At 47.9% G+C, this 27,770-nt stretch overlaps 1 protein-coding gene across 6 annotated transcripts; it reads right to left on the bottom strand.

Moving 5' to 3' along the window:
- Nucleotides 1-1,552: 1,552 nt before the first annotated feature.
- HCFC1 (host cell factor C1) lies at nucleotides 1,553-26,110 on the bottom strand. 6 transcript variants are annotated; one of them, XM_080910795.1, is made up of 26 exons: nucleotides 24,965-26,110; nucleotides 18,566-18,714; nucleotides 18,100-18,260; nucleotides 17,213-17,421; nucleotides 16,415-16,499; nucleotides 15,754-15,860; nucleotides 14,794-14,973; nucleotides 14,355-14,714; nucleotides 13,907-14,067; nucleotides 12,157-12,354; nucleotides 11,667-11,891; nucleotides 11,403-11,507; nucleotides 10,968-11,187; nucleotides 10,726-10,868; nucleotides 10,454-10,592; nucleotides 10,042-10,262; nucleotides 8,022-9,525; nucleotides 7,729-7,892; nucleotides 6,638-7,082; nucleotides 6,089-6,412; nucleotides 5,828-5,946; nucleotides 5,603-5,740; nucleotides 5,016-5,201; nucleotides 4,031-4,331; nucleotides 3,365-3,428; nucleotides 1,553-3,196 (listed from the first exon to the last, which is right to left on the bottom strand). In XM_080910795.1, the coding sequence occupies exons 1-26, from the start codon at nucleotides 25,155-25,157 to the stop codon at nucleotides 3,157-3,159; spliced, it is 6,141 nt and encodes a 2,046-aa protein (XP_080766921.1). In that variant the 5' UTR covers nucleotides 25,158-26,110; the 3' UTR covers nucleotides 1,553-3,156. The 6 variants fall into 6 exon arrangements, with proteins under 6 accessions (XP_080766921.1, XP_080766919.1, XP_080766918.1 ...); XM_080910793.1 differs by having other exon boundaries at nucleotides 6,638-7,214; XM_080910792.1 differs by having other exon boundaries at nucleotides 6,089-6,415; nucleotides 6,638-7,214.
- Between the last annotated feature and the right edge of the window lie 1,660 nt (nucleotides 26,111-27,770).

Below are 27,770 nucleotides of genomic sequence, written 5' to 3' on the forward strand. Positions count from 1 at the left end.
TATGATTGCCTCATGCTCTAGAGGGTGTGATTTTTGCTAGCTGCAGACAGCTTAATTCTGGGGACTCTGGAGAGACCCAAGAAGGCCTGCTGCTCCCACTGCTGTTGTGTTTGCTATTTCTGGATTGCTGGACTGTTGGCTATTCTGACAAAGATTTTACTTGCCCCAAGAAACACTACAACCCCACTTAACAGGAACTACTTAATTTTGTTGGCCAAAAGAGGTCTACACTCATTTCCTCTGTAACCCTTCTCTCTTTACCTAGTGTTGGGGAGTTAGAAGGTAGGTAAGAACCCAATAAAATGATATTCTTAGAGGTTGTAAACATAGTGAAACTATGCTCCCAGTCCCAAGTTGTTCCTTAGCTGTCCTAGGCTGGGTCCCATCTCAGACAGGGAAGAGTCTGGGTGGGAGGACTTAAGAAGTGCTGCTGTGGAGCCTAGTGGTGATGTGAACAAGAAAAGGGCTTCTCACTGGTCCTGCATCAGGTGCACAGCAATACTGGGCCTATAAGAGGCAACTTTTGGTACCAAAATGGGTGAGAAAATTACCGACACATGGAACTGGAGAGATAACAGTTAAGATTGTGCACTGCTCTTGCAGAAGACCCAAGTTCAATTCTCAGTACTTAAGTTGGTAATCATAGCTGCTTGTAACTTCAGCTCCAGAGGACTGTCTTTGTTGTCGGAGAGTGCATACCTACCCATCCACACATGTACACATAATTAAAAGTTGGGTGTGGTAACCTTTAAATCCAGCACTTGGGAAGCAGAGGCAGTTTGAGGCTTGCTTGGTCTACAGAGTGCCAGAGACATAGTGAATCCCTGACTCAAAAAACAATAAAGGTAGCAGCAGAGGTGTCAGTATTGAGATGCTTAGGAAACATGTCTCCACACCTCTTCTCTCTCAACCAAGGACCTAAAGAGGAATGGGGGTGGTAGGTTTGCTCCTCTCAACCTTCTGGCATCTAGACCTTCCATCACTGAGCCCTGGCTAACAGGCCAGGACTGCCTTATCTCCAGAGCTTTTTGCCCAGTTAGCACTATTCAACCAAATCATAGTTGTACTACCCAACTGGCTACTGGATTGCCAGGATCAGTAATTCTGTGTCCCTCTCTTTGTATGCTTGGCTTGTGCACAATACCAGAGGATTTGGTTCTGCAACATTGAGTATCCATCATGTGTCATGCACACCCTGGAGCTTCCTGATCTTACAGTGGTAAGTTTATAGAGGCTGTGACTTATGTGTCTAAGAAAACCAACTGCCAATGGCTGGCTAACTAGGTGCTTGCCTTAGCAGGAAAATAGGTGAACTGATTTCTAAATGCAAAATCAGCAACTGTTCAAGAGGCCTCTCAGCAGTGGGTCTATAAGGTACCATGTCTACTGAGGCCCAGGGGTGTACCTTGATCTGGAGTCTTCTTTGAAACCCATGGTTTCTGGTTTCAAAGGGCCCCCAGTAGCTCAAGTGAACCTTGGGCAGGCCCCAGTTTCTAATCTCCAAAGGTCACAAGACACTCTTGACACACTGGTAGATACCAGATGGTTATTTCAAAAAAAGTCTTTTTAATTGTTCAAAATAGCACAAAACAACATCGCACTATGGTAATATTGAGTCACAAGGGTTACTCTACAATAGATGAATGGGTAGTACTGTCCTCAGAAATTAAAGGGTGCTCAGGAGGAGGGATAGGGAAAACAAAGGGAACAGGGAAGTGGGTTCCAATTTGACTAAACATGACTTTCCACAGAGAAATATAATACAATACACTAGAGGCCCCAAGGGGTATGGGCCAGAGTGGCTGAACACATTGGCTGTCCATTTTTAAATCCTTCAGTAACTTGCTTGCAAGCATTACTCACTGCCTAAAACTTGGGTCCTGGAGAAAAAAAAAACCCCAAGCTTGGGGACAATGCTACAAAATTAATTACTGAGTTGGTATTTGGTACCTACCCATAGCATCTGTGGGATATGGCATACCCCACCCCATCCTGGGCTGCCTCTAAGGGGGTCAGGTCCCACTTGTTCCCTGCTGTGTTGTTTAGGGTCAGTCCCTGCAAGTGATGTTGATTAAGGTGGACACCACCTTCAAGCCCAAGCTTTTCTACATGTTAACTGCTAACCCACAGGGAATGAAGTTTAATTGTCTCACACTGTTCCAGAAGCAGGATATTGGGGCAGAGTCTACCAAGTCCCACCCAGGACACTCTTGTTTCTTTCCTGCCCTAGCTGTTCTTTTAGCTTTTCCCCAGGAAGACCCCTGCCAATGATTAGCCAAGGGGGGGAAAGGATAGGATACACATTCTGTACACAGCTAACAAAAAGGGATAAACCCCCACACACTAAGGCTAAAATTACAATAAAAATGTTAACTTCATTAATTTCAACTTAAAAAAATACAACAAATGCAGCAGTTGGTGATGTGGCCCCCAGGCTCAAAAAGGTAGGCCAAAGCCAGGGTTACTGGGAGCCATTCTGTGCCCATTGGGAGGATTTCACAGCCACTGCTCAGACCACCCAAGGCTCCCTCACCCCTCTCTTATGTAAAGAGGAGAGGTGTTGAGTAGGAACTCAAAGGCCTCTGAGATACGTTAAGCTTCCTGTAACTTCGCTGGGTGAGATAGGTCTGGCTAAGTTTGAAGAAGGGAGGTGGCTGAAAATACAAGGATAATAACAAAACAAAATAGAGCCAGACAGACACCCAGGATGGAGTACCTGCTAGGAAAAGCTTCTGAGGGAACTTGGGGGATGCTCTTCCCACTCCAGCCCTTGGCTGCCTTTCAGACCAAGGGTAATGAACTACAAACAAGTACAGGCTTAAGTATGTCCTTTGTTTTCAGTCTTAATTTCTCTTTCCAAAGTCTCTGAACTGTCCAGTCATACACAACCCAGGGAGCGCAATAGGTAGGGAAAGGAAGGAGCACAACTTGCACTTACTCGCCGTTCTTTCCAATCTGCCTTCTGCTTCCTCTCAACAGCAATGGTAAAATGTGCTTTCTTTATTGTAAAAACAAAGGGAAAGGGGGAGACTGAATGGTGGCCAGTAGCTGGTGAGGGTGAAGTGCAAAGGCCAGGTGGGCAGGGCGGGAAGGTGGGCCCTATAGGGCATTCCTGAAGCAGAGGGGTCTGGAGGATCCAGATGCCGGCCAGCTTCCTCACTGACCATCAGCCTTAGACTTCTTTGGAGCAGATTTCCTTATATAAGAGGAAGAGAAAGAATAGTTATAGAGGGTACCAAGAGCATCACAAAAACACCAACTCAGGACCTTGTGTTGATAATCCCAAGCAGCTGATGAGAAATAGAGCTTACTTCCACTCTAAGTACTTCCCACAGAAGATTCCTGAAAGAGACTTGCTACTTACATTTCTGGAGACGACATGGGCCGCTTGCTAGCCGGCTTGGTGCCAGAGCTGTCTTTACTGGTTTCTGAAAGGAGTGGGATGGATGGTGAGCATTCCAGCTAAAAGCAGAACACTTGGGTGTACCCCACTTGTCACAGTAACTGCCCATGTCATCCTTACTGCCTTTCAATGTCCCTCCTGAAAGAGATATCTCTTGGGATCTCAGCCTGAACTACCCATTTTAAGGGCCTTGGAACATGCTGTTCTTTTTTTTTTTTTAAAGATGTATTTATTTATTTATTGTTTATAAGTACACTCTGTCTTCAGACACATTATCTTATTACAGATGGTTGTGAGCCACCATATGGTTGTTGGGATTTGAACTCAGGACCTCTGGAAGATCAGTCAATGCTCTTAACTACTGAGCCATCTCTCCAACCCGGAACATGCTGTTCTTGAGCCTAGCAGCTTTTGCTTTTTTCTAGCACATTCTAACCTTTCTCACTTTTAGACACCCCAGGGTATCTTCTGTGCACCCCTAGAACAGAAGGGCCTCCTCTATAATATCCCAGACCCTTTCATCCAACATCTGAAGCCTTCCTAGTCTAGCCAGGTATCTTTGTTTCACTGAGTGCTCTTCCCTGTACCTTCCCTAAAAATTGCCCCAAAAGGCTTGTGAACACTTACCTTGCAACCACCTCACTTGTGTAGCTGGGCCATAGCCCTTTTCATTGCGGGCAGCAATGCGGAAGATGATGGCAGGCTTTGTAGTATAGTCAATGTGAGCGTTGGAGAGGCTGGAGGACTGCACAAGGCAGGAAGGGCTAGGTCCACAGTATACTCGCATGAAGGCCAGTTGGGCTGGGGTAGAGCTCTTGGGCTCACCACTGGCCTGTGAGCTCTGGATGGCCAGGTACACAGAATACTCGATGATCTTGCCGGAGGTCACAGATGGTGGCTCCCAGGTGAGGTGAGCACCATCTGGGCTCTAGAACCCAGGACATAAAGTCAAGCCTTGTTATCTTTAGCCACTGTGGCTTTAGCCCACCCTACCTGTACTCAGAGCAAGAAGGCTAGAAGCTTCTAGAACTGCTAATAATCCCCACTTAAAAAAAAAAAAAAAAACAAAAAACAAAACAAAACAAAACAAAAAAAACACCTTTCCCTAATACAATAGATATTCCAGGGGCTGGTGAGATGGCTCAGCAGTATGGTAAAAGTGTCTGCTGGTGAGCCTGATCACAAAGTTTGATTTTTGTGATCCATATGACCCCCCTCTGACCTTCACATGAACACCATGGCACACCCATGCCCCCCCCACTCAAATAAATACAAATGTAATAAAAAATTAAAAAAAACCAAAACAACCCAGATGTTCCACATCAAATTTTAAAGGACTTTAGAAAGCCTTTATAATACCCCTCCCTGAAAACCCATCATCTAATCCATAACTTGTCACTTAGCTTCTTGATGCCTGTTTCTGCCATTGAAAAAAGACTAACAAGATCCAGGCTTCCTTGGCACTTCCAGGATTAGAAAAAGACTTAACAATGGAGAGTCTGGCATATATCTTGTCCACTGGTATACCTGGTATACTCTGTTCATATGTACCTCCCTAGAGTAGACAGCTGACCAACAGGGAACAGAAAGGTAGCCCATAGAAAAGACTCACCTTGCTGATTTTAATAGCACAAGGAGCCCCTGGGAAACCAGGCAGACAAGTCTTAAAGGCTGAGATCTCACTGAAGGGACCCCGGCCACAAGCATTGATTCCAGCAACTCGAAATTTGTAAGCCGTGCCTGGCTGCAGTTCCTGTTTCTTTAGCTGGTTATAGTCTGGGACCGTGCCTGAGTCATCCTAAAGCAAGAGGTGAAAAACTAGTAAAGAAGAAAATGGTTTGAGGCCTGCAGTCAAAAAGAGAATACTTTGGACTAGGGGAGGATGGCCAATGTTCTAGAGTAACATGGGACCAAGAAGTTCAGTGATGGCTGTCTCTTTTATAACCTAGGGAAATGGTGAGGTTAACTGGGGCTTGGCACCATTAGGAAAGGATCAAGTTTGACTTTCTTACTCTCTGGTGGGGAAGTTCTCCCTCTGGCTGTCTTTCTACTTCCTAATTGTTCAAGTGGTGCAAAGGAGTTCTCCTGTGAACTCCTTTCACAAGGCAGAGAAACTAAGTTTGTTTCTATGACAGTTGTCTCATAGGCATGGCAGGATCCATCCCACCATCCAAGATCCCAATTACTGGGTATACTTACATCTGACTGAACAGCATCATCTGGTGGCAGAAAATAGTGTGTCACCATTACACTAGTACCCTTAATGACCCCAACATCAAACCACTGGTTCTCCTTTTTCACAGGGGCTTTGCTGGGTGGGGGTGGCAAGTCCGGTTTCTGGGGAACAGAAATGAGATGACATCAAGTCCTTGGGGCCCAGAGTCAGTGCAGGCCTATACCCAGGGACAACTGAACCAGACTCACCACACCCAGGGACTCGATGCCATTTGCCACTTCAGTAAGGGTAGCTGCAGCCTGCATCTTTGCTGGACTGGCTACAACAACAGGCTGGGGAGCCACAAATGTGTTAGATGGAGCCAGGCCTGGAAAGAAACAAAGTATCAGCAAGGAAAAGGTTCTGTGTTGTAGCAGAATCTCCATGCCTCCTTGCCACACTGTGTCCACCTCCCATCAGTTTAGCTCTATCAATGATTTACCACTGCCTTTAAAAGCAGCCCAACTTACTCTCAGAAGCTGTTGAAGGTAGCAAGGCTACAGTGCTGGGAACAGCACTAGCTAACTCATTGAGGCAGTTGCTCTCGATGGATGGGTCATTGAGACTGTCAGCTGGGGCCAGAGCCTCGGTGGGAAGGTGGTGCTGTTGCTGGGCTTGAGCTTGAGCCTCCTGGAGCTGCTGCTGCTGCTGCACAAGGGCTGCAAGCTCCTGCTGTGTCAGCACAATGGGTATGGTGGTAGCCTGACCCTCTTGGCCTTCAGCTGAAAGGTGACCCAGTTCTGCTTGTGTCACTGCTGCGGCTGCTTCAGATGTATCCATGGGCTCTCCAGTGCCTGCTCCAGAACCAAAAGAAAAAAAAACCATTCAAAAGGAACACTTCTCACTACTAGGCCCCCATGTCTCCTTCCTAGACTACTTGTACTACACAGGCCTCTCTTGAGTTACATTATGTATTCTCACAGGAAGCAGATCTCATCTTAAATTGTCCCCAAATGGTGCCTTACGGTTGTCACTCATCCCAAAGGGCCTATCCCTCAAATCTCTTAGTTGATACCTACCCATGACGGCCTGCTGTGCAGCCTGGAGCACAGCCTGGATGGCCAAGGCTTGGGCTTCTTCCGTGGCTGCAGCTTGAGCAGCTGCTTCAGCAGCAGCAGTCACTGCCAGCTCCTCTGGAGTAAGCCCTGTTACCATAAGGGTTGTGGTGCCCGCCTGGGCTTCAGCCATCAGCTCTTGGGGAAGTGATAACTGGTCTACTTCAGACTGTGTGGGTGGGGGTGGTTGGACCACCACAGTGGCCACGACAGCAGAGGTGGTAGGCTCCTGGCCTGTAGACGGGTCCCCAGTGCTGCTCAGATCCACGGCGGCCTGGAGCTCAGGGGTCTGGGAGGCTGACAGGACCTCGGCGGACTCCCCAATCAGGGGTGTGGAGGCAGACTGCAGGAGTTGCCGTGGAGGCAGCTGCTGGCGAGGCCCTGGTGAGACCTGGAGTTCCTCTGGGGGCTGCAGGATGTCAACAGCAGAGAAGGGCATGTCAGAAGTTTCTGTGTTGGCTATGGTCACTGTTATCGTGGCTGGGATGGGGACTTCGGAAGTCAGAGCCCCTGGGGTAGTCTCAGTCAATGATGAGATGTTCTAGAAAGGGAGAGAAGCCCCCGTCAGAGGGAGAGGGGAGGAGACAAAGGCTAGAACTAGGCAATGGGGCTGAAAAAACAAGATAGCCTTTGTTTTTGTTTTTTTTTTTCCCCTGTATAGACCTATGGTATTATCTAGGACAGGCTGGTCACTTTTTACCCCATGATAAATGTAAATGGGGAAGGTGAGTCAAGAAGCACTAGCAAGGGTATGGCAAGAGAAAACCCCCTGGGTCAAGATTCAACTCATGCCCAGAAGACTTCACTGTAGAGACAAATGATGGGGTACAGCCAAGAAGGAAACCAACAATAGAGATAAAAGTGCCAAGGCACCTCTAAGAGACTATCTGCCTCCTGCCTTCCAGGCACCAAGATTGCCCTTTTATGGTCTGGAAGAAGAAGGAGCAATACCAAGCTGGCACAAGTGCGACATCTAGTGTCCATTTATGGACAGCACAGATTAAAGGCATAGTGAGCAAAAGGCTATAGAAGGGATCCTCTGTGTTGAGGCTTACCGGCACAGAGGGACCTGGGACTGGTGTAGACTGTGTCACAGTGGTCACTGCTCTTGGCAGTGTAGAAGACACAGTTGTAGTGATAGCACTGGCACTGGTGATATTTGTGCTGTCACCTTGGGTGCTCGCCACATCTCCTTGGTCACTGGCAGCTGGTGGAGGGTCTGTGGGTGTGTTAAAGGGGAGACCAGTTGACTTCCATTCGGCTTTACCACCACAGGTTTAGGACCACCCCCTCCCCCATGGTTAACACAGAATATCTGTACCCTACTCTATTGGACACTTCTACTCACCTTGGTTTGAACTCATGTTAGAGGTGACAGTGGTGGCTGTGTGCGTGGTACCTGTCTCATGGGTCTCGCAAGGAGGGTTGGAGCATACCCTCTGTGTTGGGAAAGAGGTCAGCAATGTGGCACCAGCCTGGGAGGTGACAGTGGGCACTGCTACCACCTCTAAGCCAGACTCCAGGGTTCCATGAGAGGGAGTGACATCAGGAATCAGGGCACCCACACTGACTGACATAGTCGTGCCAGTGGAAGTGGTCTGGTGTGTCTCGCAGGGATGGCCACTGGCAGGCTGTTGTCCACCCTCAGGCTGGCCTGCACCTCCATTTGATGTGGCAGTGGTTGCTGTGTGTGTGGTGCCCGTCTCATGAGTCTCACAAGGCGGGTTGGAGCATACTCGCTGAGCGCTGCCTGCATTGGAGGTAGTGGCGGTGTTGGTGGTACCCGTCTCATGGGTCTCACATGGCGGGTTGGAGCAGACTTGGGTCACAGTAGCCGAAGGGCACAGCAGTGCCTCTAGGGCTGTCATAGTCATGGTGCTACTGGGAGAGCTTGCCTGGAGACAATCATAGGTAGATGTGGAGACTATTGGAGCTGCACCAAGCTCCCCAGCAACCATGATAGAGCGGACTGTGGTTGGGGTATTGGTTGTGTAAGTATGATATGTCTCTGGTTGGCGCCCTGTGGGCATGTCCTTGCTGCTGGGGCCACTTAGCCCAACTCTGACACTTGGAAGGGCTAGTTGCACGAAGGCAGGGCTGTGGCTCCCAGCCTCCAGTGCCACACTTGGCCTGAGCAGTGGGCCAGCGGAGCATGGAGCTGCAGTGGCCTGCACAGTCATGGTGGTGTTGGTCATGTTGGTCTGCTGGGTTTGGCACTGAGGCTTCACAGTGCCCTGGGCTCTCTCCAATGCCCCAGGTGCCACAGTGATCCGCACTATAGTAGGGGTGTTAGTGGCACGACGAGTGTCTCGCTGCTGCCCAGTGCCCATGCTGGACATTGCTGTAGTGGCAGTGCTGGTGGTGCCTGTCTCATGAGTCTCGCAGGGGGGGTTCGAACAGCCATGCTGCCCAGCCATGTTGGAGGTGGCTGTTGTGGCAGTGTTGGTGGTGCCTGTCTCATGGGTCTCACAGGGGGGGTTTGAACAGACACGGACCACATTACCATTCTGTTGTCCCACAGCTGAGGTCACAAGTGAAGCAGCTGCCTCCTGTCTGTCACAAACAAACTGCACCTGGGTAGGCTGAGGATGTCCCCCAAGGTTAGCCACAACAGTGGTGGTAGCTGTGTTGGTGGTGCCTGTTTCATGGGTTTCACAGGGTGGGTTGGAACACACCAGTGTCACAGTGCCAGGCTGTACATCACCCTGGCCTGAGTCAGCGATGGTGACTGTTGCTGTGGGCTGCTCTGTAGTTGGTGAGGCCAAAATGGACACAGGAAGGTCATGTACGGGTTGGGCCTCAACCCCGCTGGGGGCTGTGATCAGAGTCACCTGGGTAGGCTGGGAGACAGGCTGGAGAAAGAAAATAGAGGAGTTGGTGCCTCAACTATGTGATTTCACATTTTCCTCCCCTACTATGCTATGTTTGCCCATGCTAATTAGAACCACCAACTCTGCTAAATATCCAAGGCAAATCTAAGATAAGCTTGACTCATGGTCTCAAAACAATGACTTAGAGACGAGGATGAAGGGACAATGAGGCAGAGCTGGGGCAGGAATTGGGACTTTTTCCAGTGTACAGGCCAGTAAAAATAGATTCCTTACCACTTCTTATCCAGTTTGAGAGAAAAAATATGACTAGAGAACAAATACTATATACATATTATGAGATCTTGGTGTCTGCAAACTGGACATAACTTACATGTGGCACCAGGAAAGACTGAGACAGAGATTACACCATGTGTGGAAAAGCTGTCATAACTACCTAGGTCTACAGAATGAATCTGAAAAGGGGAAAAAGGCTAGAATTCCTCCTATTGTCATGTGGGAGTGTTGCTATATAGTGGTACATCCTTAGGACCCACTTACCTGCATTGTGATTGTGGGTGTAGTGAGCCCACCAGCTGCTGTTAACGTAGTCTGTGCAGCTGACACTGTGATAGCAGTAGGGTTGATCACCTGGCTTGAGAGCGTAGCAATGGTGCCTAAGGTCGTGATAGGTGTAGCCAGGGAAGCACTGGTGCTATGTGCCCCAGCTCCAGCAAGGCTGGTGGAGACAGTACCTGTCACTGTGCCTAGTGTTGTAACACCTAAATGGAGGGAAAGACAGAGATGGAATGAGGCCTATTGCTATCACTTTCTATCTAGCAGCATGTTTCTCTGGAGAGGGCTAGGGAATGGGAGCCCTGCCATGTAGCCACCAAGGACAGAAGGCTCTGGAAGAGAGCACCTGTTATCCTCCCCCAGCCACTGCCGAGGAACTGGCCTGTGGGCTACACACCTGTGGTACCCTTTACAACCAATGTGGTGACAGCTGGCTTGACAGCGGAGACGGTGACAGGGGTGACCAGGCGAACGCCTCCCATGGGCACAGTGCGGAGAATGGTGCCTGGCTGTCCAGGGGCCCCCTTTAGCACCACCTGGAACACCAGAGCAAAGTGCCACCAATGTCATATTCAGGCTGACTGGACTGTGCTGCCTCTCTCAGGCCTGTTAGGAAGACACGTGTGGTCTATGCTAGACTGAAGTATAGAGGGGTCATGTGTGCCTCACCTGGGTCACTCCTTGTTGCCCATGGCCAGTAGCAATCTTGGGGACAGCAGTAATGATTTTGGCAGGTGCTCCTGTTCCTGAAGTCATCACCTTGGTGGTGATAATTGTGATGGGGGACTTAATGCCAGGACTGCTGGTAACGCCTGCATTGGGGAAGGGTCCAGAGAAAATAAGCTGTGAGGGCTTCTCATCTTTTTGATTTATACTCACCAGCAAGGGCCTTCTGAAAGCTGTATGTTTACCTGTGGCGCCTGCCTGGGTAATAATGGCCGACATAGGAATGGTCTTAATGATGGTAGTTGTACCAGGTTTGGTGGTGCTGGGAGAAACACTACTGATGCCCAGGATAGTGGGCTTGGTCCCTGCCCCACTAGCCTGTGTGGTGGTGATGATGGTTGTGGGCTTGCCATCTGCTGATGTCACCAGCTTCAGGATAGTCCCCGCTGGCAGGGGTCCTTTGGTCTGAAAGGGAGAAGTTATGGATTAACAGGAACTACTGCCAGAGAGGAACATTACGTTTAGCTACTCTAACTCAGAGAATATTCTGAATACTGTGAGTGCTGTGGTATCAATAAGGCCTTTGAACCACTTGTGCTCATGGGATTTTCTGTCCTTGTTTCCCAGTGTCAATTCATCCCCATGGGCCTGGAGTATAGGAACAACTTCTGAGTGCTCACCTGGATGATCTGAGTCACAGGACCTGTAGATGCTTGGCCTGTTACTGCTGAAGTCTGAACTGGTTTGGTCTGGACCACAGACATCACTTTTCCAAGATTGGAAATCTAAAAAGGAAAGGATGGAGCAGGCAGTAATCTGGAACCAAACAAGGGCATGGCCTCAGCAAGAACTATCCTGGAATTGGCCCAAGACAGCGAGTCACCAGTGGCAATCACGATAGGCTGGCAACTGTCACACACAGCCAGGTGGTGCCTGTCACTCACCAAAGCACTGCCTCCTGGGACAGAGATGGGGCTCTTCACTAGCGTGATGGTCTTGGTGACTCCGCCTACCACCGTGGTCACCACCTGGGCTTGCTGGGCCACTGTTACAGTCCCTGATTTATGTACTGTGATGATAGGGCGGGTAGATGTGTTGGCAGCAGAGGACACAGATGTTCCCACTTGGGCAGCTGCAGTCTTTAGCATTCGTGTGGCTGGGTTGCTCACCTGGAGAAGCAGACATGAGTAACAAAAATAGCAACAACGTAATGACTATAGCTCTGCTGATCACCTGTGCATCCAGCTTGGTAGCAGAAGAACAGCCTGAACTCTCCACAGATCTAATCTAAGGCTGTATACCCTTAAAGGTAATTGCATGTTCCACAGTCCATGCCAGTACTGACTATAAACCAATGGCCCGAAAGAATAGCCCAAACATAAAACAAATGGTCACTGCTTATTTGATCACCAGGCCCAGAAGATAAACACTCACCATGACAGGGGAGGAGGCCACCTTCACAGTGGCTGGAAGAGTGGTTGTGCCAGGTGTCACAGCCACTGTCTTGACAATGGTGGTGCCTGCTGGGACACTTAGCACCGTGGGTGCTGAAGAAGGAGGAATTTTTTGTGTGGCAGCAGCAGCAGCAGCTAATGCAGCCATCCCACTCATTTGTGGGTTGCTGCCAATCACCTGTGGTGGACACAAAGCATGTTAGCTGCAAGGGTTCTACCTGCCACCAGCTTCCCAATTCAATAACCCTTTCAGAACCTTCCAGCAGGGCTCAGAGGCATCCCATTTTTATCCTAATGCAGGTTCCTCTCTCCTAGTGCAAATGACAAGGTGCTTGCCAAGTGCTTCTTTTCTTTTTTCTTTTGAGAAAGGGTCTCACATAAGTCAGGCTAGCCTCAAACTCACACTGAAAATGACCTTCAATTTCTGATCTTCCTGCTTCCACCTCTGCAATGCTGGGATTACTGACATGTAACTACACACTTGGGCTAATGCAATATTACAAACTGAGTCTAGAGCTTCATGCACATGAAGCAAGCACTCAACCAACTGAGCTACACCCCTAACCCCCGAGTAGATTTTTAGTCAAAGAACAATAGTCAAGCTATGCCTGGGGCATATGCTTATAACTGTAGCTACTCAGGAGGATGAGGCAGAAAGATCTCAGCTTAGTGATACTCTGTGTCAAAAGTAAAAGCTAGTGGTGTAGGTGAAGTTCTTCCCTAACAGGGTTCTGTCCCCAGCACTGCAGAGATAAATAAAAAGACCACAGCCAGAACTGGAGATGTATCTTTGTTGGTGAAATGTTTTTGCATACTGTGTAAAAGTTACCCTTATATTATTTCAAATGCTGATTTCTCTATCTCACTATGAGGAGGCATTAGGAGAAGAGAGTTAAAACAAGAAAGGAGAAAAACATGCACGTATGTGGATATTGTCTGGGAGGAAGCCTGATTAGCTTGAAGGTTTAGAATGGAATAATAATTGTTCAGTATTTGGCTCAAGGCAATTTTAGTAAATCTTAGCCTCTGTGTGGTTACTGGGGACTAGCTAAGGTAAAGAAATACAGTCATTAGATTAACTTAGTATATATACTTATAATAAAAAATCATTTTACATATCTCAGTATAAGAACACATGCTTAGCACAAGGCAGTAACTGGTTTCACAAACACTATAAACATCACTGCTAGGTATGGTTCATGCTTATAGTGCCAGACTTAGGAGGCTGGGGCAGGAAAATCTCTAAATAGTAGATAGCCGGGGCTACAGAGTAAGAACTTTGTCAAAACCCAAACAAAACACAACCTTTGAGTTAAATACAGCTCATTCTCACAGACTTGGGTCAAACCCAACTAACTAGATTTTTCCCTATACCTTTCAAATCAGGAAAACCACAAAACCAGAGGGGATTTTTTTGAGACAGGGTTTCTCTGTACAGCCTTGGCTATCCTTGAACTCCTGCCTCCTGGGTGTTGAAATTAAAGGCATGTGGCATTTTTAATGCAGTAGCATCTTACAAACAACAAGAGCATATGATGGGAGCTAGTGGGCTTCATGCATACTAGACAAACATTCTATCAAGTAATCTATACCCAAATCCCAGGGATGGAGACAGATATAAACGCACACACATGCATACATACGTGTATTTATGTATTTTTAAAGATCACATGAGAACTTGTTTATACTATTGGGTCACCATAAAGCCCCACTCAGTAAAAGATCCTCACCGTCCCCTGGGCACTCTGTGTGGGTACAACCATTCTCACACTGGCAGGCAGGGAAGTCACAGTGACAGGAGCTTTTCCAGCCTGGCTTGCAGGTCTCATGGTAACCAGTGGTGTTCCTGTTGTAGCTTGAGGACCAGTCACTTTGAGAACTGCAGGGACACCTATTGAGAAAAAGGGTTGATCATCAGGAAGTATCTTCTACACACATCCCACTACTCTGCCAAAGTTAAGGCAGACTTAAGCTATTCCTTGACCTACATGTTCTTTATGTGTGACTTTTCTATGCCCCCAATACTGTCCCATCAGCAAGAGAAACACTTTTATCCCCTATTTCAAAAACAAAACCAAAGCTAAAACCAACCAGGAACAAAGCAGCAGCCACTATTCAGGCAATGAATGTCTCCAGTGACAAGGCCTTACAAAAATGTGTATGGGTCTCATGGCTTACCTTGAGTCCTGGCTGCAGTGGGCACAGAAATGGAGCTGCCTGGCACTGTTGGCAAGACCTGGATGGTGGTTGTGCTTGGGGGTGCAGTGGCAGCCTGGGGCACAAGTGTGATGCCTACTTGGGTCAGTGGCTGTACAGCAGGTGCAGCTGCTGCTGGTGCAGGGCTCTTGGGAGGGTTGGCAGGCACAGATGGGACTGGATTGGGAGTGGGGGAGGTAGCCGTAGCAGCTGTGGCAGGAATGTCATATTTCTGGAGTTGTAGAAGGTAACTATCGGCTGTTGCCACTGCACCCCAGCTAACCTCCAGTGAGTTGGTGTTAGCTCGTACTAGTTGTACTCGGGCTGGGGGTGGTGGCTTTTCTGTAATACAACAAAGCAACTGTTAAGATAGGGAATAGAGGCTTCAGCAGTAGGGAATGGCAGTGGCCTAGTACCTTACCTGTCTCCAGATACCACAGGTCCTTGCAGCAGACCTGGTTGTTCCAGGCCTTGCGGTAGCCATCACGGCCACTCCAAATGTACAGGCGAGTGTTGATGGCAACAGCACAGTGGCCTGCTCGAGCTCGAGGAATGTTGTCCTCTAATGTATCCATCAGGATGGTTTCCCAGGCCATGGTATCTAGAGGTGCACAGGTGCTGGAAGTCACACAGAGGACAAAAAGAACCCGTTCCCCCAACTCCCAAGTAGTCCTCTATTCTTTCATTTTCAGGGAAGGTCAAGTTATTGAAGTATCAAATTAAAAGTAAACACAAGTGAGGCAAAAAGAGCATAAAACGAAAATTGAGCCATATATTGGGATAGTATTTAGAAGATAACTCTTTGCACATAAAAATAATTCAATCCTAAGAGATGGGCAAAAGGGAAACACAATATATGAAAAAAAAATCAAGTAAAGATCTTAAGAAAATGTGTGCATCCAGTCAAAATAAAAGCAACTCAATTTTTTTGTTTGGTATTTTGTTTTCGAGATTTTTTACTGGTCTTGAACTCAAGAAATCCATCTGCTTCTGCCCCCTAGGTGTACACCATATTAAAGCTGTATACCATATTAAATAAAGGATATGATACTCACTAAGCATGGGTATAAAATGATCTCCAAGATAGTAAGGGAAAAGGGATACTTGGCCCTGTATATGGCAGGCTAAGTTCCTGGAGCTAGCACCTATATAGAAGAGTCCTTACAGATGGAGTATAAAAAAAGAACACCTCCTCTTCTGTGCTTAAGTGCATGGCACATATGAAGAGCCCATTCAAACGAAAAGGAGTACTGTCTGAGAGCTTTCTATCCATTGGATATTTTCTGGTAATATCCACGAGCCAGAGCTTGCTTCCTGCACACCCTAAAAATTTACCGGGGCTACCTCATCCTTGGCCACTCTAAGCCTCAGAAGGTCATACCCAAGTTGAGACAAGCCAGTGTGTTGGTACACTTCCACTCCTTCTCATGTGTGGCCACTTTGACATCGTCCATGACAAGGGGCACCCAGCCACCAAATACATACATTCTAGGAGGATGAAGAAAAAGCAAGAGAGAATTAAAGAGAAGTACCAAGCTAGAGGCTACCTTTTACCCAGAAAGTTCTGAACATGGTCAGTTCTCTAGAAGGCCCCAGGAGTCCCCAAGGATGCATGAAGCTATAGAATATAAAACTTCCTACCCGATTCCTACTCTTAACAAAGAACTGTCATTTTTTTTTTTTTTTTTTTTTTTTTTTTTTTTTGGTAAGGAGAGCATCATTTTGTTCATCTAAGGTGCATCCATGGACCCTAAACCTTGGCATTCACAAAGAATCCTGATTCAATGAGGAGCTACATACACCATCTATACTCTTGATGGGGTAGCCTTACAGGTCAAGAAAGTCTAAAGTTGCATTGCATGCAGTCTCTCCACCCTTAATTTTTTTTTAAATGTTTAATAAGAAGGGTATGGTGCTGTTTAATGCCACACCTGCCAGAAAAGGGCCTCCTTGGGATTGAGGGACAGTCAACAAAACGGACTTGAGAAACGTTCAGGACTCAGGGGCAGCTCAGGTCAGGGAAGAAAAGAACAGACACTCACTTGTTTCCTATGGTGGTTGCAGAGTGGAGACTTCGAGGAAGGGGTGCCACTCCACTAAGGCTGGGCTTATTCCATGTAAGTGTCTCTGCAGAAATGGAGAGATTATCTGTGTTGGATCAGACATCATATCCCAGTACTTGAGCCAAGTGGGCCCTAAACCAACATAACAACTGCATCTGTCTTCCTAAATCCCTCAGCAAGCCCTCCAATTTACTGCCCTAACAACTATGTTTCACCATTTCTAAAGCTGTTCAGATGACCTGAGCAAGTAGGTTTCTTCCCAAAAGTACTGAATACCTGCTATGAGGCAGCACCACTCTCAGGGATGTAGCAAGCTCACCCCAACCTCTCCATTGCACTTCTATTCTCTGTAGAGCATATTTACCACTTTAGCACTAGACAAAAACTCGTTTTGCTGATGTTCAAATGCTTGGGGCACTGTAACCAATATCTACCCCCACTTTATCGTCCAAGTAAAAAACCGATAACAAATTTTATCACACTACTCATATCAGAATATACCATTCCAGATACAAACTGTTCACTAAAAAGTGAGTCAAGGACTCTACCTAGATTGAGGGAATTTCATCATAAAAAGATTGTACTCTCTCCCTATTCTCTCAAAAAGCCTATATCGTAGTGTACCACGCCTCACTCCGTTTCCTATTCACTGGTAAGGCTAAGGGGACACTAGCTTCCCATGAGCCCCACCTCACCAGGCAACAATAGCCAATCAAGGCCAGCTATCCAGAAGATTGGCTTTGCTCTGAAGCTACTGGAACAGCAGCAATTTCTTACCAATGTCTAGGGTCCAAAGGTCCCCTAGCCTGCAGCCACTCATCCCTCCATAGATCACCAGCTTGGATTTCTTGTTATCTTTTTCAGTGTAGACCACAGCAGTATGTGACTCTCGGGGTGGAGGCAGGACACCATAAGTGATGGGGATGTCCCAAGCTACCACTCCAGAGCCTGGCCGTAGTTCGAGAATATATAAGTCATTCAGGTACCTGAGGGAGATCAACCATAGCAAACCTTGAACACATGCACCACAGTTGTTACCAGGTTATCTCAGTGAGCAGTAGATTTATTAGAACACAAAAGAGCAAAAGCCATGGAAACCACAAACTCTACTATCCTTGCCCCAAAAAGAGACTGCTGGAAGCTTACAGGGTGAGTCCAATAGGAACAATGGGAAGGGTATATGTATGTGCAAACTATGATGGCAGCCTTAAGTTCAGACTCAGTGGCAGGTCCTTTTAGGCAATCATGGACACAATACCAGGCATTTTATCTGAGCCTCCCTAGAGTAAGGGGGTGTCATCTTGGAACCACATAGTAAGAGCTTTGACCACAGGCATTAGAAAATACTCATCAAGAAATGTTTAAGCAGCAGAAGCTGCAAAGGAAGCAACCAGGTCTAATTTCAGTCTGAGGGATAGGAACCAGGCCAATTCTACCTTTTGCCTACAAGACTTATCCAAGAGTCCAGATTTCAAAGCTGAGAACTTCTTGAAAGGGGACTAAACCTATCCTTTCATTGACAACCTAGCACAGGAGAAAAACACGGTTCTGGTGAAGCCAGTTGAACAACCTGCTTTAGAACTTCAGATGAGTCTTATACCTAGGGCAAGTAGACCCACCCTTGGTGGGAGTCTTCAGAGAAAAAAAATAGGACAAAGCCTCACCTTGGAATGTTGTTCTTTGGGTCCTCACTATCATTGGCCAGACCCCCAAACAGGTAACATTTGTTGCCCACAAGGGAGAAACTATGTCCAAGTCGAGGACACGGCGGAGGCCCATTTTTGGGTGTCTTTGCCTTCAGTCTCTTCCATTCCCAGCGACTTGCCTATAAAAATCAATAATATTTAGCAGATAGATGGTCACTGGTTGGGGGCCAGGGACTATTTGTGTCACAAGGAGAAGACTGTCTGGAGTGAGAGCACACTGCTGAAACATGTAAGTTCTAAAGAACTTGGTCCTATTCTTTTCTCTGACACTGTTCAAGGAGAGAATAGCCTTGGTAAATGCTTAAATAATCCCTACCACTGCCTCGCCTGCCTTAGCTCACAAATCATACAAGAAACACTACAGAGTTCTACAGGGCCTGAGGCAGTGTAAGAACTGAGGCCCACAGAGGCTCTATGTTATTACCTGTAGTTCATAGAGGTCGTTGCTGTATTTTCCATACTCTACCATTCCACCAAACACCAGTAGGCGAGTACCATCACATACAAAGCCATAGGCTGCACACCCTGGAGGGATATCCCCTCTCACAGCTGGGATGAACCACTGGTTGGTTGCTGAAGAAAAGGAAACAAAAGTCAAAACATCCAGGAGCTTCCAGAACCCAAGTGTCTCCCACCATCCCCATTCTTCTTATTCCTTTAAGTCTTATACTCTCCAACTCCTAGTCTTAAAAAGAGAAGGGGCTGAGGCAGAATACTGTCCTTTAAGAGCATTATCCCAAATCTCTAACCATTTTACTCAAACTATCTGCAGAACCCTGGCTTTCAAACTGTTGCACAACTTCTCATTAAGGTGATCTTAGAAAGTAGTGAAGTCACCAAGATAATTCATCAGCCTCTGGGAATCTAGTAGACCATGACTTACTTTCCCTACCGTTTACCTGATCAAACTTCTATACACCAAATGCCCTCTAAGGCTCATGTTCCTCCTCTTCAGAGTCTATGATTCTCTGCACCAGTGTTAAGACAGCCAGAGCCTACAGCTAAGCTGAACCTATAGGTGGTCCTGGAAACTTTAACCGTTATAGGCTGATGCTTTCTCTTCATGCAGGCAGCTGACAGACAGGGAAGAGACTGCTGCCTCAGAAGAGCCTGAGGCAAGAATCAGCCTCTGCTGACCTCCCAAGCCTAGCTGCCTCTGGTTTGACTTCCCCATTCACTTATTTCCTAGGTGATGGTCCACATGCTCTGTGGCAGTGCCTATCCCCCACATCCAGAATGTTCTCAAGTGTGAAGTGGCAACCAAAAGATGGCTTCTGTGACAGAAATTTCTCAGGAGTTCCTCACACTTCTAACTGGGGCTAAGGTGGCAAGGTCACCAAGAAAGAAAAATTATCTCTCAGGTACCTCCTAGTTTCCCTCAGACAGAACAAGACAGTGGTCAAGTATTCAGCTGGAATGGAGCCCTTCCATAGCTTGCCTGGCAGTTTGCTATTTCACCTAGGCACCTATGTCCTTCACTTCAGCACTGGCAAGGGTTCTGGGAATGTTATAGGCAAACACATTCTCCTACCATGCCATATTTAAAGCATAAGTCAGTCAGTTTGTCTGTCTGTCCCTGAAATATGTAAGACTAGGGCCCAGAGGCAGACCTGCTGCATGTGCATGTCACTCAGGTGAGATCTGAGAAGGCTATAGGAAGGATTTCAAGTCCTGGATCTGGGGAGGGGGGCTGCAGCTACCATGGGGTAGGGCTTCAAAGACAAGACCAGTCCCCTGGAAAGTCAGGTTATGCTTTGGAGAACATGGCACAGGAGGCTTCCTTCTGTAGACCAGTCTTAAGCTGTTCATCCGCTTTTCAGCCATACTGTCTACACAGGGAGGTAGGTGTACTATAAGAAATAGATGTTTGATTTGGAGACCAATGTACTAAGAAAAAGAAGGAAACTGCTTGTTTTTTTTTTTCTTTTTTTTTCTTTCTTTTTTTTTTTTAATGCCCCTTTATTTATTTAGATGCATTTGGGGACAAGGTTCTCTCTCCCCAAAAGATTTGTAAAATCCTGTGTCCTCAACTCCAAGGATATACATACAGGCCAACAACTGTGCCCTGCCTTGCTTTAGGGAGGAGGGTCTCCCCATGTGTACCTGAAACTGCTAGCTAGCTATTAATACTCCTCGGTGGTTTAGCTGAGTCACTAAAGACAATATTATAGCACCCATTCTCTCTGCCACTTCTGCAGGAGTGATGCAGCTTGTAATGCTTGTGCACATGCATGGATGTGTCCCCACACCCAAATGTTGGCTCTTGACCTATTTTCTTATTCCTAGTGCAAACATGAATTAAGAAACATAGGAGATTCCAATACTGAGGTATGAACCTTGCACAAGAAAATCCATGGAAGGAGTTTCATCCAAATTACAAAAGAAAAGCTAACAGGAACCTCTGAGGCAGCCTCAATCTAGCCCTCAGTTACCTATAATCCTAGCACATGAAAGGTGGAAATGGGAAGATCGGGAGTTCAGGGTTAGCCTGGGCTATATAAGATCTTGTTTCAAAACAAAAACATGGGCTGGAGAGATGGCTCAGCAGTTAACACTGACTGCTCTTCCAGATGGTCCTGAGTTCAATTCCAGCAACCACATGGTGGCTCACAACCATCTGTAATGGGATCTGATGCCCTCTTCTGGTGTGTCTGAAAACAGCTACAGTGTAGTCACATACATAAAATAAATGAATCTTAAAAACAAAAGAAAAACAAAACCATGCACAAACAAAAGACTCAAAAGACTCTGGGATGGGCACAGGAAGGGAAACTCACCTGAATTTTGAGTAAAATCCAACAGGGACATGAACCTGATTCACTGTCTCATACATGTGCAGTCCCTCACTCAGCTGAGAACCCTTGTATTAAAGTATATAGGGAATCATGAGGCAAGTCTTAGGTAAAAGTTAAAATGGCAAATGGGATTGGCCCACAGCTTTCCCATCATGTGGATCCACTGACTAAAATGACCAGGCCAGAAGTTCCCAAGCCTCCCAGATCACCAGCTTCTCCTATGAGACCTAAGAGGTACTAATCTGGCTCTAGAATGTTTTTTTCTGGCAAAGCAGAAGCAGCCCTTCCCAACTCCCAACAGGAATCTGTTAGGGAGTAAAGTTCTTGGTATAGAGATAACATAACCATCTTATTTAACCTACAAATCCCCGTTTTACTCCTGCAAGTATGTAAATTCCTCCCTTCACCTTATAAATCTAACAGCTGCTTTCCCTTGCTCTCAAAAACTCAGTGAGTATCATGTAACCCAATCCCTGGGTCGCTCATTGTTGATATGCCCTGGCATATACCTGGCCCTCTAGCTTGACCCTCACCAGAAGAGGGGAATTTGAGGAAAGGAGGCCACCTGTTTGCAGGCTCCAGCAAGAGATACTTTTTATCTTCCCTCCTTTCAGTCCAACTTTATAGCTTGTCTCCCCATCACCATCATATAGATTGATGATACCCATGCAGCAGAGATCATGGTGAAGTTCAAGGAATTATCTTCCTTTTAATGTGACTGGTTATACCAAAAATATTTCTGATGTGGCAGGCCCATGCTGGAAGGCACAGAGAAGCCACAGGCCTCCTATTTCCCATCTGGTAGGTAGGCTGTGAACCTCTCCACTGATAGGAAGAAAAACTGAAAAAAAGCCTGGAACTATGCCCAACCCTTGGGAGCAAGAGCAAGGATGATGAAGGACATAACTGAAGGAGGTTTCTCTGAGTAAAAACATTTAAGCCAGAGCTTTGAAGAGTAAATAAGCTATTTCCTAATCAGCAAAACTAACGAGCTGATAAGGAAGTGAGCCTGTTAAGGAGGGACTGAAATAGATGGGGGGAACAGATGTGATACCCATTTGACTTAATGAAACTTAGGTATAGGGACAGAGGTAAATGGATTTGTTTCTAAGGTGGTGGTTTTTAGTCTATTAAGGTTCACACTCTGGACCACTTCTACCAGTGCCCTAGCTTGGACCTGTCACTTCCCCTTGACTCCAATTTCCTTACATGTATGGAGTCCCGTAAGATATTTAATACCTCCTCACCCCACAAGTCTATGGAGGGACTGGAGATGTGGCTCAGTAGTACAGAACTTGCTCAGAGCTCTGTTCCACACCCAACCCTGGGGATTGGTGACTTCCAGTATCCACCAAGGCAAAAAAGCAGCCAGGGAGAGGGAACAATCACACACACCCAGCTTCACCACAGCACATTTCACCTCAGACTTGTGTGGATCCTTGAGATTGAGGCCTCCCGAGTAATCTGAATTGCCTCATAGAAATAAAATTCCTTCACGGGCAGTTATAACCCAAAAGCCTACCAAAAGCCATCAAAGGGTCTGAGTCCCCATAGTGACTGCCTTTAAAGGAGCAAAGTCATATATACATGCGTTCTTTAGCACACACAAACCCAGTAATTCCACTGGGGTAACCCCTGGGTGAATTATACTTCAGCCCCTGCAAACTGAAGAGCTGACCAAGACAGCCAAATGCACACACACCCTGGATCTCTTTCCTTTTTCAAAAAGGAAAAGAGAAGTGTCTAGAGGAGCATACTGATCCCACAAAAGCAAAGGGCTACTACAGGCAGAGAGGCATGAAAAGATTATGAACTCAGGCCTCTTTGAAAACAAAACCAAGGTATGCAGAAGAGGCAGCTGTAGGGAAGGATGGGTAGTCAGAATAGCATGAGTACTGCTAGAACTCTTGAGCCTACCAAATACATGACATACCTTGAGACCATCAAAACAAGAGGTACACCCATTAAGGTGAAGAAGAGGATATACCAGTGTCTGATAGTTGCTTTCTCAAGTCACTTAAAAATTGATCAGGACAACCTGAAAATTTACTCTTGGAGGATTCCAGGCCTTTGCTGAAGGGGGACTTTTAGAAGCCTGATTACCTTCTAACACCCAACCTCTGCAAAATGGTAACAAATTAACACCAAAGTAGTCAATTGTTTTCAATAAACTAATGAATATGTAGAGGTCCCAGGAAGCCAAGACATAGGCCTGCAATGGACTTTGGAGCTGACTGTAATTAGGCCCCTGCCCTACTTTCTAAAATTGTATTTCCCTGCCAGAAAATCTGCTCCAGGCCTTAGTAGAAGAAAGGCGGTCCAGGAAATGGAGAAGGTACTGCTGCTCCTGTGGAAGGCGTCTCTAAAAACAGCTCTACTACTCCACAAGTTGTACTCCTGCCCTTGGCCTTACCTTACTGGGCTAATTTCTGCCACCACAGCTGCCTAGGCAGTTGTAAGCATCACCCATCCATCACCCGCCCCCCCAACCCCCCTTTTTGGAGAGGCTGTGAGAAAAGCCTTGCTCCCTGGAGGCAACAGGTGCGGAGAGACAAGGAACTAGGAGGGTTGAACAACCCACCAGTCTTTCAAAGTCAACTTGGGAGGGGGAATAGTTCAGAGGTGCAGAGGCAGGCCTGTACACTCAGCCTGGCAGGGGAGGTGCTGGGAAGCTGCCAGGAGAGTCTGGCTCCAACCCTTGTTCCATGAACTACCCCAGACCACGATCTCCTGCCTGCTTTCTGCCTCCTTCCTTAGTGTGGAGTCTGAGATGGAGGGTGGGGGTGGGGTCAATTGCTTCACACTTGGTCCTGCCTACAAATGAAGAGGAGGTGCCTGGGACCGCAGGGGCCCAGAAAGGATGAGGGTGCACGAAAGAGGCTAAGGAGCTGGCAAGGGAGGAAGCACTGCAGGCTGCATCTACTGCAGCAAAGGGAAGCTTCTAGTCTACCAGAGGCAAATGGGGCTGATCTGTCTGGCCACACTAGTATTCCAGGCTCTCACCTAGACACAACTGGCACATACTTCCAGCCTTGGCAAACCCAAGCACTTCTCCCTTAGGGCAAGGAAAAGGTCCTGAAGGCCCTTGGGCAGTCAACCGGCAACTCAGGCCAATCCCCTGTACTAGATGTGCAGAAAGTGCCAAGAGGCTACCACAGGGGAAGGATGCGACAAAGCTTTCTGCCCTAGAGACAGAGTAAGGGAACCAAGCAAGGAACAACATGTGGCTCCCATAAGGGAGGGGGCAGAGGCCAGGCTGCAGATCAGCCATACCTGCAGATAGGCTCCTCCCAATTTGCAAGGGTTTGGGGAAGGGAGGCACCTTCTGGGACTGGTTAACCCCTTTAATCTCACAATAAAGGAGGCATTGAGCCTTCCAGTCTGCTATGGGGGGCGGGGTGGGGGAACTCAATTGTTAAGGCACCAGACTAGGGAAAAAAACCCACAAAAATACACAATTCATATAAGTAAATACCCCCATGTGTATGTATGTGTTGGGGAGGGGGGCAGTATAGCCATTATGCCATCCGTACTTGCCACGAGGGTCGCATTAAGCTGTTAAAAGTCTGCACCTTAAAGAGTGCTTCCCTCTTTTTTTTTTTTTTTTTTCTGGGCGTAGAGAACTAATCTGTGATCTAAATACTGTCTTCGGAACGAGCGCTGGGGGATGAGGACTATCGCAGGAGGGGGGAGGATTCCGCCTGCGCCAAGAGAACACATCCGCTGCCGCGCCAGCCCCAGCCCACTGGGTAACGGTGTACGTCTGAAGTCACTGTCGCCCGCGACATCCCCCTCCCCCTCACCAGTCGGAGTAGAGGGTTTCTCTAAGTACCGAAATTCAACCTTTAAACACAGAAGAGTACGGGGGTGTAAGAACGGGGGTTGAAAATTCAGGGAAAAGGCAGAGATGGCAATAAGAGCAAAGGGAGAAGGAAAACACATCAGGGGAGTGAGAGAGAGAAGATGAGGAAGAGATGGACTAGGAGATGGAGGGAAGGCTTTGAGAAACCCAGGGCGGTAGCACTCACCAGTGTTGTACACGTGTAGTTCGTCCACTATCCCCTCGTTGCCGCCGCCAAACACCACTATAAGCTCCTTGATAGCCACTGCACGGTGGCCGTGGCGGGGTCGGGGCACGGGACCCGACCAGCCCACCACCCGTTTCCAGCGGGGCTGCAGAAGCACCGCTGGCAAGTTAGCGGGGGACATAGACGAAGCCATAGTTCCGGTTAAGGATGCAGTGAGAAGAAGTCACTGAACTGGAGGGATACCTTTAATTCTTCACACACCCCCTTTCGTCTAAGGCAGCTCTCACGAAGAAGCGGCTCCTTACACCGCGGTGGACGACTCCATGGAGGCCGCCATCTTAACTACCCTCCTTCCTTTGGCTCTTCCCCCCACTTCTCACTCAGCTCGTATCCTTAAAAGCTTCTCAAAACTGCAGGGCACCTATTCCCGAGAAGCTGGAGGCCACTGAGCGCCGTCGCTCTAACTATTTGCCCGGGTGTTCCCGCTTAGAAGCTCGAGCAGGAGGCTCTGGGAGCCGCCATCTTGAGCCGCCTCTCTCTCCTCCCTTCCTCAGTCGTAGCCCTCCCCCGCCGGAAATGGCGGAGCCCCGGCCCGGTTCCCACACGCCCCCCCGCCCCCGTCTCCAGGACTGGCTGGCTTCCGGGGCGGGTGGAAAAGAGCCACAAATGCCGCGGTTGTCTAAGCTTCGCCGGCAGTCAGACCACAATTGTGGAAGCCGCCATCTTGAGACCGTCCTGCTTCCCCACCCAGCACTTAGTACAGCCACAGACCGCAGAAGCCCAACGTTCCTAAACAATAAAAGCGTGTCAGAGGCTGGCGGAACAGGCTCGAACTTCCGGGTGCTGCCCTGGGTCCCGAGCCGTACTGCTCGTGAGGTTTAGGACCTCTCCTTTGAGTCCACCTCTGCTATTCAGGCTGCGTCGGCCGCCCTGGGAGCCGCCATCTTGAGACTAGCTCCTCTCCCCCCCTATTCTCTTCTTCCTGGACAGTTCTTCCACAGCAAACCAAACGCAAGGTAGCGTCCAATCCTCGCTTCCCTCCTTAAGACTCCTTCCCACAGGAGCCGCTTAAAAGAGCAGAAGTTAAAACCCGAAGTGACAATTGTACGGCAGAAGAAGCGGTAACGGCAGGGCGATCATGCCTCCTCCCTGGGAGCCGCCATCTTGTGTGAAGAAGTAACAACTAAACATGGCGGCTATCGGGCGAGGGGGCGGAGTCAGTAGACGTCACCGCTCCCTCGCCTTCGCATGTCTTCGCCTCTGGTCCCAAACCTCTTAAAGGACCCAAGGCTCATAAGGAATTAAAAGCTTCTTTAAACACCAGTGCGTAGTCTACTTGCGGGCGAGTTGGTGCTGTTGTACTATAGGCTAGAGACAGTAGAGTTGGGGTCAGGTGCAGTAGCGCCCCGCCCTTCCCCCCCCAGGGTTGCTCCACGCCTCCAGTGAGTCGCCATCTTGCCACTTCCCCACGCCCGGTCGTCTGCGGGCGTCAATAGCTACTTTCAGCACAAAACAAAGATGGCCGCGGCATCTGGGGATGCCCCCCCCATTTGCTTGACCCCGCCCCCTGGGAACTGTCTCCCAGGTCGCTGATGGGACACAAATCCGAGAAATGGCCTTTAAATAGCAGTGGAAACTTGGCACATGGTAGTTATGTGTGGCAAATAACGGACACTGCAATTGCACCCTTTGCTGGGAAGCAGCAGTTTTCCCGCCCCGAACACTCAGGAACGGTCAGAACCCAGGAGCTGCAGGCGGGGCCAGAGCGGAAGGTGACGCCATGAGCTCACAGGGGCGGAGCTGCCGCCCGCTCCCAGGCCCGCCAGCAACACCCCGAGAGGTCGCCGCCTCCGCCCGCGCCTCCCGAACGACCGGGCGCAGCTCCGAATCGCAGCACGCTAGGTTACCCACACCCAGCAGCCCAGCGAGGCTAACGGCGCCGGAGCGAGGCCAGCGCGGGAGCAGTCTACACTACTCGCGTCATCCGCCCCGCCTTCTTCCCAGGGCTTCTCGCCCCGCCTTTGCGCAGGCGTACAACATCCTTATGGGTCCGCCCTTTTTTGAGATTTGAATTTTCCCCAGCAAAACCAGAGAAGTAAAAAACCCGGATGGTGGACGCTAGTCTTTTCGCGCCAATATTGTAAGCTCACACAACAACCTTGAAAAAGGAGCGTTACGATCTTAATTTCTACGTTCCAAGTCTCCCAGGAGGCTGCTTAGGCATAGCATTGTTATCATTGTCTTAGGCAGGTTGTAGCACAGAAGTCCCAGAGCGTAAACTAAAAGCAGATGATTTCTCCGCATTAGCCTTTCTTTATTCCATCCTTATTTTAACTAACTTTTAGTTGAATTTTGTATTTCCTGTAATTGCAAATGTAGGAAGCAGAATATGGAGTATCAGAAACACCTGTGACTTTGTTATTAAAGGACATGTATAGATCACTATAAGTCCTGTAGCTGCTTTGTACAGATATAGAAATTAAATTACAAGCTCTACTGGCAGAGCTTGTCTAACTTTAACTTTGATGTTACTATATTGAACCTTTGTGTTGCAATTTGTTATCAATAAGACATGCAAATTTCTATATCATACCGTAAACAATATGTAATCTTTTTATGTATTAAATTTATTTAGTATTCTCAGCTTTAGTTTATCCAATTGCAAGTACTCATTTGGCAAAAGCCAGACATGAGCCCCTGTTTATTTGATTGTACCATCAAGAGTGGTGACTGAGGACTGAAGAGATGGCTCAGTGGTTAAGAGCACTGGCTGCTCTTCCAGAGGTCCTGAGTTCAAATCCCAGCA

This window comes from Micromys minutus (assembly GCF_963924665.1).
Source record: "Micromys minutus genome assembly, chromosome: X".
Taxonomy (NCBI): domain Eukaryota; kingdom Metazoa; phylum Chordata; class Mammalia; order Rodentia; family Muridae; genus Micromys; species Micromys minutus.